General features: G+C 41.2%; 1 protein-coding gene and 1 long non-coding RNA gene across 3 annotated transcripts; one reads left to right on the top strand and one right to left on the bottom strand.

Moving 5' to 3' along the window:
• Nucleotides 1-3,120: 3,120 nt before the first annotated feature.
• Nucleotides 3,121-8,371, bottom strand: LOC111230441. Its single transcript, XR_002665441.1, has 3 exons — nucleotides 8,276-8,371; nucleotides 7,900-8,176; nucleotides 3,121-3,162 (listed from the first exon to the last, which is right to left on the bottom strand). It is a non-coding gene; the product is annotated as an uncharacterized LOC111230441 (long non-coding RNA).
• A 41-nt stretch (nucleotides 8,372-8,412) lies between these two features.
• Nucleotides 8,413-15,470, top strand: LOC111230440 (interferon-induced protein 44-like). 2 transcript variants are annotated; one of them, XM_022757180.1, is made up of 8 exons: nucleotides 8,413-8,472; nucleotides 8,603-8,657; nucleotides 9,407-9,440; nucleotides 9,956-10,157; nucleotides 11,139-11,297; nucleotides 14,087-14,255; nucleotides 14,422-14,522; nucleotides 14,593-15,470. In XM_022757180.1, the coding sequence occupies exons 2-8, from the start codon at nucleotides 8,621-8,623 to the stop codon at nucleotides 14,773-14,775; spliced, it is 885 nt and encodes a 294-aa protein (XP_022612901.1). In that variant the 5' UTR covers nucleotides 8,413-8,472; nucleotides 8,603-8,620; the 3' UTR covers nucleotides 14,776-15,470. The 2 variants fall into 2 exon arrangements, with proteins under 2 accessions (XP_022612901.1, XP_022612900.1); XM_022757179.1 differs by lacking the exon at nucleotides 8,413-8,472 and having other exon boundaries at nucleotides 8,578-8,657.
• Nucleotides 15,471-16,222: the final 752 nt, after the last annotated feature.

Genomic DNA, 16,222 nt, shown 5'->3' with positions numbered 1-16,222 from the left:
ACCCTTTTGGCAATTACGCTTTTCCATTGCACAGCTAAAGAACGTTCATGACGCACGTTCATGTCTTATGTGGTGTACCTGAATGAATTAAAAATATTCCCTCTATCCCAGTAATCTGCTCATCACAGAACGTCAGCTGCACCTGCTGTTCAATGGGAGACAGAGGGTCCTCCTCCGCCGGTCCCCCACCTGTTTTATTTGCCGATTTGTTATTCTGTGCGACTTTTTCCTTTGTTCTTCAACGAATGTCTTGCCACCTTTTCTTCATTTCATCCGGTGTTTCCCCGGTTTCCCCCACAGCATTAACCTTGTCACAGATTGCCTCCCATATTGCGTTCCTCCTAATAACGGTTAAATTCCTTTGCTATAACTCAGAAATGTGCTTGTTTGCCTCTTGTACCAGCACCTCCAATTCCGGTCCAATTGGATCTGCTCGTTTGCATTTGCCACAGTGAACACCTTTAACTCGCGCAAAATCCTCATTTAAATAGGGCCGGCTCGATCACTTTTGCACCTGTAGTCAACTGCGCTGTTAATCTAAGTAAATCACCGCAAACCCCAAACAGGCAGCGCGCGCAATCTATCCGTGTGCGCACGCAATTTAGCGCTCTTTATTTGGGATCTTAGTAAATCAGGGCCTTAGTGTTAACAGAGACAGCGGGTTGTCAATGTCGGTAAGTCACGGTCACTAAACGATCCCGTTATTACAGTGAACTGTCGTGTCTGGACGAGCTGTTAAAGAGCAGAGCAGCGGACGTGTGTGTCGTGTTTGTTCATATTAAGTTTGGTTCAGTGTTAGTCGGCTAGTTTTCAGCTCTAGTTCATTTCATTATTGATGACAGGAGTCAAAACATCTGTTGGAATGATTCTGTCTCTGTCAGAATAAAGAACATCACTGAGAGCTGAGAACCATCATGACATGTGCACCTGCACAATGACACCAAACTGAGTATTAGTTTCTATTCTATTGTTATTTCATGTAAAACGGTTCAGCAGACTGTTTATTACAACTAAGCTGAGGGAATAATGTATTTTCAGATATCTGTGATCATCTAATCAGAGAGCTGTTTCTGTTGTCTTTTTCTCTATACTCTACAATATGATATTGATATGATTTCTCTCTATTATGTTTTTTTCCATCCAGTCAAGGTCTGGATCTTTGGGGACACCTACAACCTCTTGCAGTGATGATGGAGGCCCTGCACCACCTCCACCTGCAGTGTCCACACATGAAGATCTTCTCTTCCCAAACATACACACAGTGTCTTATATGATAATATAGTATTTTTTAATGAAACTCTTGTGGCCATAACATTGTTCAGTCTGATCAGCTGTGCTCTTCCTTGTTCCCTACACCCTCACTGTCGTATTACACTCTCTGCCCCATGTCAGACATACAATCACATGACTTTTGGACTCCACTGTAGCTGTAACAAACTGTCAATAGTTTAAAACATTAGAGTTCATATTTCATAGTCCTCAGCCATTATAGTTAATATCAGTGTACTGTTCCAACAGCATCACTTATTGAGAGGGAGATTGTTACTGGAGCAAATAAATATTAACTGTCTCATGTCAAGACCAGGCTTGGAAACAGGACGCAGGTGCAGGGTATCAGAATCTTTATTTGGTAACTCAGGTTCTATCTCCAAGGCAGAGAAATAAAAACAGGCTACGAAATCTTAATTCTAATGAAGCTGTTGAACGATGTTGAATGTTGAACAAATTACCAAAATAATAATCACTCCAATAAGGGAGGAAATCCAAAAACTATATAAAACGTTAACAGAAAATCACTCCCACTACGGAGGAAAAAGAACAAAAAAAGAAATAGAAACAACAAAAACTCTCCTGAAAACTGGAGGCACTACTTTATGAAAAGGTAAGTAAATAATAATCGCTCCACACAGAGGAAACAAAAAGCTATGAAAGCATTAACTATGGCAAAACTAAGATATAAAACTTACAACAAAAAATCTCTCTCTTGGAGGAAGCCGACAAAATCTGTGACAAAGATAAGGTCCAAACTGTGATAAGGCTGGGGTGAACGCACAGACGAACACACTGGCACAAGACAAAGGGAGACGCAGACTATTTGAACACTTGGGGGTAATGGGGAACAGGTGGACACAATCGGGAATCAGGGAAGACAATCAGACCGGTGACACATGAGGAAGGGCAAGTGACCTGAAACGAGAGGAGAGTTACTTCTTTCAAAATAAAACAGGAAATGACAAGACAAAACATGGAGACAGGACAAAAACCCAACTTGACCTCACCGCGGTGTGACATCTCACACATTAGGACTCATGATGAATAATGATTATACTTGTTACTAAAGATTCTGTTGCTGTTGATTCAACTACTTCTTTTTATTAAGCAAACTTACATATGACAGTGAAATTCAGCTTTAACTTCATCCACAACTATTTCTTGATTTTAAATAGTTACAGTTGATTGTAAATTGTACACTACAGTATTTAATTAATCCATGTATTATTCTTTTATACATGTTTCCAGTGTTGTAAATTGTTTAAATTAATGTAGTTTATAATGTCCAATAAAGTTATTTATGAAGCTCTTGCTTTAACTTTGTTGATGGTTTTTATAGAACACATCTGGTATGAATTTTCACAATAGTAACACGTACAGTATTGTGTGACTATTTCTTTGTTAGCTTTAATCAACAACATAAATACTAGAAATATTTAAATGTTGTCTGACAACACTGGCAATGAAGGATCAAGAAACATGCTGATGTTAACTGGTAAATACTTTCACCTGTGGAGGTGGTGACAGTGCTAGAGATGATCCATCACTTAACCACAGTTTAATATTTATAAATTCTGATCTTAAAAGTGTTGCTACCATCACCTGTCAACAACAGCAGAAGTGAAGCTGCAGGTAAGAAACTGAACCTGTGAATCCTGAAGACAGAGAATAATAAACTAACTCATCAGCAGTTAGTCTGTCATTTCATCAGAGGAAGATGAACTGGGAGAGGTTTTCTACCATCATCATCATCACAGCACATTAGAGAACTAAGGATGTCCATGCAGTCTCCCTTCTCCACAACCAGATGAATGGAAACAAATGGGCTGCTCTGTACATGAGGTCCTCCTTCTGTTGGCACAGATCACTCAGTTTTCACAGTGTGGAAACCTTTCAAATGACAATAAAACACAAACACTTGAGTTAAGATGCGGTGGATCACAGTTAATCACAAATATCGATCAGCTGTCAGGATAGGTGCATGAATGTCTGCTTCAGTTGAGGACTGGTTTGAGTATTAAATGAACAATCTTCTATATGACAAATATTTGTCTACACATTTTGTAAACGTCACGTTATCTTAACTTGAACTATCACGACGTCTTGATGGACAATGTATTAACCAACATTAACGCTGCGCATTACACTAACGCAGATCACTTAAACTGGGTCACATGTGGAGAAACACAAACCAAACGTCGTTAGATTAACGTCGATTAAATTCACCTTTTTATTGGGCTTTGACTGAACACCTCCACGGGCTAACCCAGGTTGACACAGGTTATCAGCCCAGCGGGGCCAGGTACCGTTAGCATAGCAATCGCTAAGTTATCAGCTAACGCTAGCACTAGCTGGCTAGCTTGGTTAGCAAGGTGCATCTTCACCTGAACTGTGATATTTACAGGGATGTTAAGGGAGCTGTGTGTCCACAGCATGACATGATGACATGATTGCTGAAGCTGTAATAAACATCACAATCCAATATTCTAAAACTACAAAAACACAACACTCTTATGTACAAGTTAATTTGTTGGTCCGAGACACACACTGAGCAAGAGAGAGAGAGAAGCCAGAGCTAACTGCTAAGCTAAAGTAACAATCAGTTCTAAACAGCATGTAAACAAATGCTGAATCAGTGAAGTTTGCTATTAGCAGCAGAGAGCTGTGGGTGCTGGAGCAGAACTGGTCAGTTTAAATGTACAGCAGGTAGTTAGTCACTGTAATGAAGAAAACAACAACATTAACTGTGTTCAGATAGAGCAGCAATAAACTCTACCGGAAACAGAAACTCCAGAGACTGGCGATGAGACACTACAGTGACGTCAGCACGTAAACGGTCACTCACTGCTGTTAATGAAAGGTGACGTACTCTGAGTAAACGTGTTACTGCGGCACATTTTTAAAAGGGGAAGAGGAGGGTAAAACATCTTATATGGGGATGATAATAATAATATATGATAAAAGTATTAAACAACATCTTTAGGCTGCCAGGGAGCCAGTATCAGTTCCCAGGTGAAAACAGCACCAAAAGCAATCAGTTCATTCCAGTCAGGCTCTTTGCAGACTGTGCACACAGCTGATAATTATTAATGTACACTCAGGTGACAATTTATTAGGAACAGCTAGCTAAGACTGATATAGTCTAATACAACAGTCCTTCATGAAGATTATACTGTTTATACAGGTGTTTCTGTTATTTAGCCTATCTTTGTTGATATAAATGAGTTGGGCAAAATAATAGAAAACAATAGGAACTTTAAAGCCATGGCGAGTGTCTTTATGTAGCAGTAGTTTTGTGTTGGCATCGGTTCAGAATATTTCTGTCTCTATGATTACTAATAATCGGAATCAGCCCTGAAAAATCTGTTGATCCCTATTGCTGTTAGTCAATTTAGGCTGATTCTGTCCTTGATTAATTAATGTGTTATTCAGTTAATACCAAGCAATACACCATGAATGGATGAATCCAAGTTTATGTTAAGTTCTCTGTGCTTCTATACAGTAACATAATATATACAGTTCATCATACTATTTGCCTTTTTTTAATCCTAATAAGTAACATACTGCTCTGATCATAGGTGCTGTCTTCATCTCTAACGTAGGTATGAAATAAGTACAATAAAGTAATTTGATAAACATGACCTACTCTGTCTCTTTCCAGTCTGCTGAGATCAACAACTGCCGGGCGAGATGCTGTGATGCATTGTGGGGTTTTTAGTATCAACAACCTCAGGCCTTCCTTCAGCCTTGCAGGTAGCACTCTTACAAACACACATATTTACACCTGATATAAACTGATTGATTTCCTCACTGGTGTTAAATGTCTTTGGTTTGATCTGAAGTGAATGTGAACATTGATGTGTGTAGGGTAGATGGCCGTCACTGTACTAGAACCCTCCCTGAGAAGTATGGTGTGCAGTTACTGATCTCAACAGCATGGAAGTTATTAGTAAGAAGCATGTCAAATATTCAAAGTTAACAGCTCTGAGATATTACTGAATATTTGTTGGTGTGTCCAACTGTATTTAACACGGCCAAGGACCCACAGCAGTTCATCACCTGTGAGATCATGATACTGCTGAAGAACCAGGAGTGACAATATATCACCAGGTGGTGGGGAACAGAATGAAGTGTTTCTGGTTTAAAAGCACCGTCCTCCAGCTTTTAAGAAATGGAAGATCTTTAGTTTGGTTTTAAAAGAACACATTGATGGGGCGAGTCTAAGATCAGCAGGTAAACTGTTTCAGGTGCACAGATGCTAAAAGCATCTCACTACACTTTGAAAATGCTCTAGACACATGGAGATTTCCACCATGTGATCTGCTGGGATTGTAAACTAACAGCATGTCTGAGATGTTCTGTGAAGCCAGACCAGCAGGTGCTTTGTGACCAAGAGGAGGATTGTTTCAATTGTATTCTGAAAACAACAAGTAGCCAGGGAAAGTTTCAGAGAAGAGAGGTATGTGGTCAGATTTGTGGCTGACACTGACTGACTGACACTGACTGACTGACTGACTGACTGACTGACTGACTGAGTTTTACTGTTCAACCTTTGGTCGGCTGAAGACCATGTGACGTGAGTCATGAAGTTACACCATTGGTCTGTTGACTTGTTTTCACTGATCTAGACTCCAGGTGTTCACAGATCAGAGGTCTCTGTTTTCTCCTGTTCAGCTGAATGAAGTTTCATGTCGTCTACTGCTTCATTTTTTCCAAGCAGCTGATTAGAGAGTGTATGAAACTATCTTTCACCTGGCGTAAAGCGCAACTCAAGTGTCTTTGCTAGTTTCAGACTGATGCAGTTGTCATTTTCCCATCCAGTTCACACATTGTTTAAATAGCCAGTTGTTTAAATTGACCAACAGAAACCTGGTCTTTCTTCAATGGCACAATATTTGGCCATTATTTTAAGGGCATTATTTTCAGATGTTTGATGTTTAGTCCGGTGGAACATTAGAAAGCAGCCACAGAAGGTCAGAGCATTCTTTGTCAGTACAGATCATTTAAATAACATTTGTTTAAGCTTTATTAAAGTAATGGTAAACAAAAAATAATGAAATCATACTTTTTAAGGACTTTACAGTGAATCTTAGTGTCTCCTGTTATTTCTTTTCTCCCCAGATGAAGGATCCAGCTGATTACTGGCAGTTTAAGGTGGATTTTTCTTCATCTGCTCCGTTGCACCGTCACTTCTGGTAAAGATTCATTGACCTTTGTGGTATGTTTAGATTTGACTTATTAACACACTGTATAGTTGGGATTCTGACATAAAAGATAGTATAATGTTTGTCCACATATGTTGTCAGAACTATATGGAGAATACTGTGGAAAACAAGATCAAACTGAATTGGAAGAAACAAGCTAAAAAACAACAGACCACACCCCTCAGCTCCACAGCCCCCCCTCTTTCAGAGGTGACATCATCACCTCCTCATTATAGGAACCTTAACAGGCCAGATAGACCAATGGAGAAATGCCAGTTTTAGTTCTTCAGATCATCCCGGGGCTCTGAAGAACTATTTGTGAATAATTGTTTGATATTGTAAATTTACATCTGAATATATTAAATAAAAGTGTTATAAAGTCAATAGTGGTGTGTATGTTATTTGTAATTAAGTTTCCAACCCCACTTTAGTTGAAAGACTACATACAGAGACTTAACAGTTTAATTTGCATTTCTTCAGTATATTTTATGAGAAATGTAAGAAAATTGATCTGAATCAGTAAATATTGTATTTAGATTGTGCTTCTACAGGTTTTAACATTACTTTACACTTAAAGATTCAATGTTGACACAAATACTGCAAGTTGAAGTTTGAGATGATTTTAATGTTTAACACAGTATTTTTTACTTTGTCTTCCAAATCAAAAGGTTTACTTTACAATATTAAGCTTGTGTTAAAATTTCATTGAGTGACACTTAATTTTATTATTAGGAAAAAGTTTCTCTGCAGAAACTTGCTGCTGCTGCCAGTCATTTGACTGTTTTTTTATGATTTTTTTTTTTTTACAGTGTGTGTGAGTAAAGACCTAAATTCTGATTTAAGTACATTTATAAGTTTATGGTCATATCAGATAATATGATGTTAATCTTTAAAGCCTTGTTATGTTACTTTATGTAAATCACTGTGAATCCTGTTGCTTAAAGGTGTTCGGATGATAAACATGCTCTGCCTTTGTATTTATTATTTACATGTGTAACAGGGAGTAAACATCAGTGCAGACCATCACACCCTGGACATGAACTGTTCCACCACTATCCACTGGGAGGCGCTGCAGATACTGAACACCAACCGACACAACCAGACATGATGAAACAGTTTGTTTCCACACAGCATCAGCCTGATCAACAGTGAACTCAGACAGAACCCAGTGTAACATCCTGTGATTCTGACACAGACTTCAAACCATATACAGTTCAGATTCAGATCAATGTGAAATCCCTTGTGTGTGTGACCCAGTATGTCGTAGCAGTTTTTAAAGATATTGTTTTTCTCCAAAAAGAACAAAGAGGTGGATGGAAACACACTTAGTAACTATACAGAAGAATTACATTGTCAAAAATTTTGTAACTACAGTTACTGATATTTCCTGCTCCCTGTTTCCTAATTCATCGATGATCCCTACTTCATCCTTGCTGACATCCTTCAGAATGGCTCCGTCTTTTTGTCCGTCCTCCTGAGCAGCAGTGTGTCTGTCCGGCCCATTTGCCCCTGCTGTCTATGTGACCCCCAGCTCCTTTCCTCAGCCCCTTGTCTTCCCCTCTGTCTTTGTCAGTTCTGTTTGACAAGTTCTGTCGAGTTTGCCGGGAATCTCCTTGTGTGCTTTTGTTTCACCAGTTCAGTAAGTCTTTGGTGTTTGCATTACTTAATAAATCTGGGAACTGCATTTGGGTCCTGTCATCCTAACACAAGACAAAAGAAGAAAAGAACTGTTTGGACTGTTTACAGAACAGCTTTGGAAGGAACTTTGGACTCTGTGATGAAGACAGATAGAAACATACATTCATCAGTCACTGCCACACACAGTCTGTAGTCCTCACAGTCAGCACAGGTTACTAACGTGAGGAGTGGAATCCTCCCCTGCTTGTTGCTCTGTCGTCGTCCTCTCAGCTCTGAAGCAAACTGGAGACAAACAAGTTTTTATATGAAGGTTCCTCCCTCTGTTATCATGTGACTTACAGGAAACGGCCGGCAATCTGTAAAACATCAGTGTGACTTTCACTTTCACTTTCACTTTGTGTGTGTGTGTGTGTGTGTGTGTTTAAGTCACATGGTCTGTAAAAGAGGATGAGGGACCTCTGACTTCACTTTTCTCTGTATCGCTGCAGAACTTCAACAGGAAGAGGATGGAGCGTCGTGTCGTGGACGAGCTAAACAAACTGAGTAAGGACTATTCAGTTTCTATTCAGATGATTAAGTAACATTTTGTTGTGACTGATACACTGATGTTTATGTTGTTTCACTGAAGCTCTTTATAATTGAGTATTTGAAAATATGTTTTTGATATACAATAAGAATGAGGTGAGATGTTGTGGTGCAAACTATTTGCCACCACATTAAACAGTTTAACAGTTTTCTGGGTTACTGCGTCTAACATGCTTTTATCTATACATGCCACACCAATCCTGTATACGAAGCTGTGTGAAGTCATTGCTGCTTCACAATTAAAGCTTAAAGCTGGTAAACACAGAGAGCTTTTATTGTGAAGTAGCTACTGATGATTAAAAATGTGTCTATGACAGAAAACAACAGTCATATTCTGGGTGAGGTGTCAGTGTTTGAATTAACTCAGTTTGTAACTAACGAGAACAATCTGACTGACTGAGGGAAAGACTCACCGTCTTCTTACTTACGTCTCAGAGCAAATGTTGCTTCACAAACTCTTGATAAGACCATCCGGGAATCATGAATTTCTTTTGAACAAACGCAACACAAACTGAAAGTGAAAATTCTTTCAGTGTGGATTAAATAAATTGACATTAAAACAAGCTCATGAATACATTCATTAATCATCAAATAATCAATATTTAAATTTTATTTTTCAGACAATCTGTCAAAGTGTTGCACACCATGTTGACAGGTTTACTAAATGTTCTTCTTGTAAGACCATTAATCACTCATTTTCTTTTCAGATCTGGATCAGCCATGGAGGGCAATATCCTGGGGGTGAGTTTACTGAACCATGTGTGGTGACCACGGGTGTGTTACAGGAACTGGACACTGGACTCATGAGATAAAAATGATAAAAGCTCTGCGACTGCACATGCTCAGTCTCTTTAACAGACGTCTCTTTTGTAATGGAGGTCAATGGGGAAAGTGATGAACCACAGGGTTTTTTTTTTGTTACAGTACGGCAAGTGACCACTGGGGAAAATTGTCACTAAGTTGTGGCGGTGTGTGGCGGTGTGTGTGTGTGTGTGTGTGTGTGTGTGTGTGTGTGTGTGTGTCTAGCTCCAGCTCCAGAAGGAAGTGCAGGGTAGAAGAGGGTAGTAGGGTATAGGGTAGTATACGGTAGTGCAAGCAGTACAGGTCGTACAGATGTGTTATGATTTTTCAGTTTTATCACTGAATCAAACCAAACCAGTGGGTCCAATATTTCTTTTCTTGTTTGTTGATTTATTGATGTTTGAATGATGATAAATGTTTGTATTTCAATCTAAAGTTATATGTATTTCTAACAGAGACAAACAGAGGGACCTTCAGTATGTGCAGGAGTACAAGCCTGAAAATGGGAATGTCTCCCATCTCAGAGTTCTTCTGTACGGACCTGTCGGAGCTGGAAAGTCAAGCTTCATTAACTCTGTCAGCAATGTCCTTTGGGGCAGGATGACTATTCCTGCTCTGGCCAGTTCAACCACCTCTGACACCAGTTTCACCAGAAGAGTAAGAAAACTTTAGATTTGTGTCAATCAGCTCAGGAGGACAAATGAACACTAATGAAGTGGTGTGTACAGCAGCAGATGGATTAATCTTTCCCTTCACTTACAAGTTCATGTGTTCACACAGTGATCAGCCACAATGTTAACACTGGTTTAATTACCTTTAATGTTGGTTTTGTGACTGGCCATATATAAATGAACAATATTTCATTTCTCATTACATTAAAAATAAATGTAATCAATGACATTTCCTTCAAAACATATTTGCTTTTGCAGTTTAGTTGGATATAAATGTGTCTCAGACTTTGCTGTCTGACCAGACGTCTCAGAGCCTCCTCTGTTTCCGTCACTCTGCTACTTCTTCACTGATTTTATCAACAAGAGCAAAATAAATACTTGAAGAAAATGTGCAGGAATAACCGACAAATGCTTGAAATGTCGGCACTCTGTCAGCTCTCTTGCTGGTACCAGGGTGCAACTGGGGAAATGATCGGTTGCAGCTGCTTTGGTGCGACAGACCAGGTCCTCCATCATAAGAAGTTATACTCTAGTTGTTTCATTCATACTGTGCTTGTTCCACACGTGTGCAGTAGATCACCCGTTGGAGCACATGCACAGTCGGTGCCCTTGTTTCGTAGTGTCTGCACAGACATAAAAAATTGGTGGAAACACAGATGTCAACACCAGAGCCTGCATTCACCCTCTGATGGTGAAATTCATGATAATCTGCACAATCCAATATGAAGCATCAGAAACAAAGCAACACATTTAAGTTCAAATACATGTTCTCTGTGAAGGAGAATAGTAGAGTATATATTTCTATAGTTTTCAGAACAGATATCCATATTATGTTTGAATTATTTCAACTGTGTTTCAGAGAAATCATGTTCTTTTCTGACGGTGTGTGTGTGTGTGTGTGTGCATGCGTGTGTGTGTGTGTGTGTGTGTGTGTGTGTGTGTGTGTGTGTGTGTGTGTGTGTTACAGTATGAAACTTTTAAAATCAGAAAAGGAAAAGGAAACCCAAAGACATTTTACCCTTTTGTCTTCAACGACGTGATGGGGCTGGAAGAGGGGTCGGACTCTGGAGTTCATGCTGAAGACATCAAACTGGCCATGAAGGGACGAGTGAGGGAAGGTCACAAGGTACAACTGTCACTGTATCAGTGAAAACTCTCCACATTTCTTATCCATGTTGCATCAGATATTTTTCGAGGGATACACTGGAATAGTATTCACAATACTTTTTAGCTGCAGATGAATCTATTCAAGTTTCAAGAAACATTTTATTTCTAACCAGCAGAAAACAGATGGCTGAAGAGCTGAGGCTGAAACACTGGAAGAGGCGGATGAGAGTGTAGTCCTGATGAAATGGGAACAGGAAGGCAGATCGTGTGATGGGGAGCAGCAGGAGAACAGAGTTTACTGGGGGGCAAGTGGGAGTGGTCTGTGATGTGGCGGCAGTAGGAACTCCTTGATGTTCCTGAAGCCTGGGTGTCAGGAGGTTCGGGCTCTTGGCAGTTGTGGATGTATTCTAGATTCTTATGGTTAGTCCAAACCATAAATGAATGCTCCACCCCCTCCAACCAGCATGTCCGCTCATCCAGAGCTAGCTTAGCGCTGAGCAGCTTGGAGTTGCCACTGTCCTAGTTCCTCTCTAACATAGATAGATAGATAGATAGATAGATAGATAGATAGATAGATAGATAGATACTTTATTTATTCCCTAGGGGAAATTCATGTGTCCATTAGCTCATTGTTGATAATATAATAATAATAATAATAAAAACAGTTGATAATAAATATATAATAATAATTAGATTAGTCCACTTCCTTTGGCTGAGGTGTTGTATAGCCTGATGGCAATGGGAACAAAGGATCTCCTGAACCTCTCTGTCCTGCAGTGAGATGAGACGTTTACTGCAGCTGTAGCTGCTTCTCTGTCCTGCCAGAATGTTGTGGAGAGGATGGTTGGTATTGTCCAAGATGGCCTCCATCTTACATTGCATGTGTCTCTCCACAACAGTCCTCAGTGAGTCCAGACTCCTGCAGCACAGACCCAGCCTTTTTGACCAGCTTGTCCAGTCTCCTCGTGTTCATGTCAGACATGCTGCTGCCCCAGCAGACTGCAGCATTAAAGAGTTACACTGTCCACCACTGACTGATAAAACATGTGCAGCATTTCACTGCTGACGTCAAAGGACCTGAGCTTCCTGAGGAAGATGGCAGGTAGATGGCATCTGTGTTCAGGGATCAGTCCAGTTTACTGTTCAGATGCACACCTAGGTATTTATAAGTGTGTAACACCTCAATGTCCTTCCCTCGAATGTTGACTGGCTGAAGGGTGGGCCGAGACCTCCCAAAGTCCATGACCATCTCCTTCGTCTTGGAGGTGTTCAGAAGGAGGCAGTTCTTGTTGCTCCATTCACTGAAGGCCATCATCAGATAGTTGGTAGGAGAAGAATGCACAGGGGTGAACGTTACTTCAGTTCCCAGAAGGCCTCATCTACAGACGGCCATCACACCAGAGTTTTCTGGGAGATGAAGACATCTGTCCATCATTATTGTAGTAGTCCTGACAGTGAACCTCAGGGACGAACCTCGGACACATGAAAGTTCTAAACCTTGAGAAACAGCTGCTTCAGTCAGCATGTCATCCAAAGAGCCAAACCTGTCCAGCTTGTCCTGGAGTACACATTTAACTAGAGCTCAGAGCACTGCTGGACCAAGGGTCAGACTGAGAGGCGTTTCCAGATATTCAGTGTCCACAGGTGTGGTGCAGACATTTGTCTACTTCCTCCTCTCCTTGATGTGAACCAGGTGATGAGCTTTCCCAAGGTTCAGGAAAAGCTGTGGCTCCATGGAGCAGATCAAATGAGTTATCAGTGGTGTGACTTCACTCCAGCCTCTGCAGATTGTCACAGACTCGCTCAGTGAATGTGACAAGAAGGGAGTCCACACAAAGGTATACTGAGACAAACACTTTATTAAAACTTAAGACAAACAAGCAGTGGGGTGTGGAAACCAAGTGCAGTCATAAAAGCAGCACATGTGAGCGGTGTCTGTGCTGTGGGGATGTGTATGTGCAAAAGTAATAGATGATACAAAAATAAATGGATGTGAGCAGTGGGAGAGAACCAGTGAGCACATGGGTCAGCTGTTATTGTATGGAAGGCTCAGGTGAACGGCATCAGCTCACGACCCACCCACGTCCACCACCTGCCTGCTGAGGTGAGATCACAAGATTATAAGAGGACTGAATGATGCCAAGGTGTCGATGAGGGACTTCTCCATGTTTCAGGGGCAGACAGAAGAGCCAGCCTTTGGTTAGAGACCTTGAAGGAGGTTGATGGTCATAGGGAGGGGGTGATGGTAGAGAGGGGGTTCTGTCAGGACCAGGTATTCAGGAGGGACTCCTACATCTGGGAGGGGGGCAGGGCAGATCTGATCTCATGACAGTGGTCCCTCAAGCCTGAAATAGTGGAGCAGTCAGTGTGTGGGTCGAATGACAGATAACTGTGGATCAGGTGAAAGGTGAGTGTTTGTGGTGGTCACCTGACATGATCAGTCCCTGAGCAGAGAAGACCCTGGGGGGCTGAAGGATATAGGAGAGAGATTTGATTTGTTGTGATTGTTCTTCTGACTTCTCCTGTGAACAGGAAGCTTTATTTTGATGTGGTTTAGTCTTTGAGCTGTAAAGACGTCAGGCTGGTGCTGAAACATCAGTTTAAGGAATTAACCCCTGAGCTGCTGCCTCTTTAGTCCTGCTGCTTAAAGATGTGATGCAGCTGAGCACACATCCCTACAGTTTGTGTTAGCGACATAGTGACTAACACAGTGCACAGCTCTCCTACAAACTTGAAGCAAAGTCGTGTTTATTCTGTGTCTTTGTTCTTAAGTGAAGCAGCTTGGTGTTTCTATTCACTGTTTTCTAGTTCAACCCGCTGTCTCCACTGTCAGAGCGCGATCATGGCTACAACCCAACGCCCTCTCCAGACGACAGGGTTCACATCCTGGTTTGTGTGCTTTCTGCAAACTCAGCAGAAATCAAGGGTTCAGTTCTGCAGAAGATGAAGGCCATCAGAGAGACAGCCAGTGACCTGGGTAAGAGTGCAGAGGACCACTAGTGATCGACTGGGAGACAGACTTTACTCACAGTGACCGTCTGTGATACATCACTCATCAACCCTTTTCTCATTGAACATGTGTTACTGACTAAAGTTCAGCTGTTGTCTTCCTGAAAATTCTGATCGGGTTTCTGTATCTGCAGCAATTCCTCAGATGGCGATTGTGACCAACATCGACGCAGCGTGTGCTGAGATCGAGAAGGATCTGAAGAACGTCTACATGAGCAAACACCTGAAGAAAAAGGTGAGTGTGCGTCAGTGACTGAGACCTGAATGTTTTCCTCTGTGAGCTCCAGCTTCACATGTTGTTTCAGATGACTGACTTCAGCTCAGCAGTGGGAATCCCAATGAACTGCATCTGTCCAGTGAAGAACTACAGCCAAGAAATCCAGATCAATGACGAAGTGGACTCTCTGATCCTGAGTGCTCTGAGACTCATCGTCGACTTCGGAGACGACTTCATCGACAACATGCAGACCTTACCTGCAGGACAGTGAGGTGTGGGTGTTCAGTGCTCACCTGTCAGGGCTGTTACTGCTGTTTGATGATGAAGTTCATTCTGTGTCTTCATTAATCTGTAGATAAACAGATCATACAGGTGAGGAAAGTAACACCTGCTCACATCTACATCTGTCTATATATATACACAATATGTCATATACATGAGACAGAGCTGATGTGGAGGACCAGCAGTACATTACACTGGTGCTCATCAGAAGGTATAGCTTTTATTTTGAAAGGTCGGGTCATCGGTTCCAACAAGAAGCAGCCTGATAATAAAGTGTCTATCACTTCCTGCTCTGACACTTCTCATCTCACATCATCACTGAACATTTCCTTGCGTTCTTATTTAACTTATTGTATTTATTGTGTTTGTTTTGTCCAGCTGTTGACTGCAGATGTTATTTTAAAAGTGTGTTGTCCTGCATAAAGACAGTAAACAGCTGTGACTGGGTTAAAACAGACTAATCACTGCTCTGTGTCCAGGACTGATGATGGTCCATAAGAACTCAGTGTTGAGTTCTAATAGACAGTACTGGAACACTAGTCTTTAGAACATGGAACCTGCTGGCAGCAGAACACTGTTCAATAAAAGTCTTCTTGCTATGTGAAGCACTGTAGCTGCATGTTTGTTTGAAAGATGCTGTGTGAATAAAGTTAAGTTGAAGAGCTAATAAAGACTTCAGTCACACTGAGTTTGTGACTTTGTTGTGCTTTAACATAAAGAGACAGAATCAGTGTGTGTGGTTTGTGTTTGAAGAGCAAACCTGTAAATACATGGAGCTGGACTGTGGATCACAAACGCTGATGTGATGGTTATGATCAAATACAGGCTGAGAGAGTCAGATTGTTATTAACATGTCAGACTATAAAATATCAAAATCAAATCTTTGCTCATGATGATGTTTCCTCAACATATTCTCTATCTCTCCACCCTACATATTCCATATGTATGGGAAGTGACCCCCGTACATATTAGAGAGTCTCTCCACTCAGAGAACCTGGGTTACACATGTAACCTTCCATTCTGTTCACTCCATCAGGTCCCATCAAACTGTCTCTGTAGAACAGTCAGGTAGACCTGAACAGGTGGAGGATGAAGGCTCTCAGCCCTTGTTTGGTTTGAATGGGCTGGTGTGTTGTGGCGGATGATTGGAGAATAGAGAACAGGTGGATGTGGGAGTCAGGTAGGTGGAACAGGTGAGACTGAGACAGTCAGAGACAGTAACTTACACAGTGTCAGTGCAGTAAAAGACTTTAGTCTGGACAATTTAACAATCTGGGTTTTACTTCCTTCAACTCTGAGCCACTGAGGGAAGAGGGGGGTTGTCTCTCTATCTCTGTCTGGGATAAGGTGGGTTCACAGGTCAGATGGTTAGTGGCTGACCAGGTGGTCTCATGTTTAGTGGTCCCTGATTGGTTGTTCGTTGGCATGCTGCTCAT

The sequence above is a fragment of the Seriola dumerili genome, unplaced genomic scaffold, assembly GCF_002260705.1.
Source record: "Seriola dumerili isolate Sdu_G_001 unplaced genomic scaffold, Sdu_1.0 BDQW01000266.1, whole genome shotgun sequence".
In the NCBI taxonomy this organism is placed as follows: domain Eukaryota; kingdom Metazoa; phylum Chordata; class Actinopteri; order Carangiformes; family Carangidae; genus Seriola; species Seriola dumerili.
This window is presented reverse-complemented; position numbering and strand designations above follow the sequence as displayed.

Coding starts and splice junctions, on each gene's coding strand:
- LOC111230440 (XM_022757180.1), top strand. CDS start 8,621: ATGGAGCGTCGTGTCGTGGACGAGCTAAACAAACTGA. Junction 11,298..14,086: donor GAGTGAGGGAAGGTCACAAG/GTACAACTGTCA, acceptor ACTGTTTTCTAG/TTCAACCCGCTGTCTCCACT. Junction 14,256..14,421: donor AGAGACAGCCAGTGACCTGG/GTAAGAGTGCAG, acceptor CTGTATCTGCAG/CAATTCCTCAGATGGCGATT.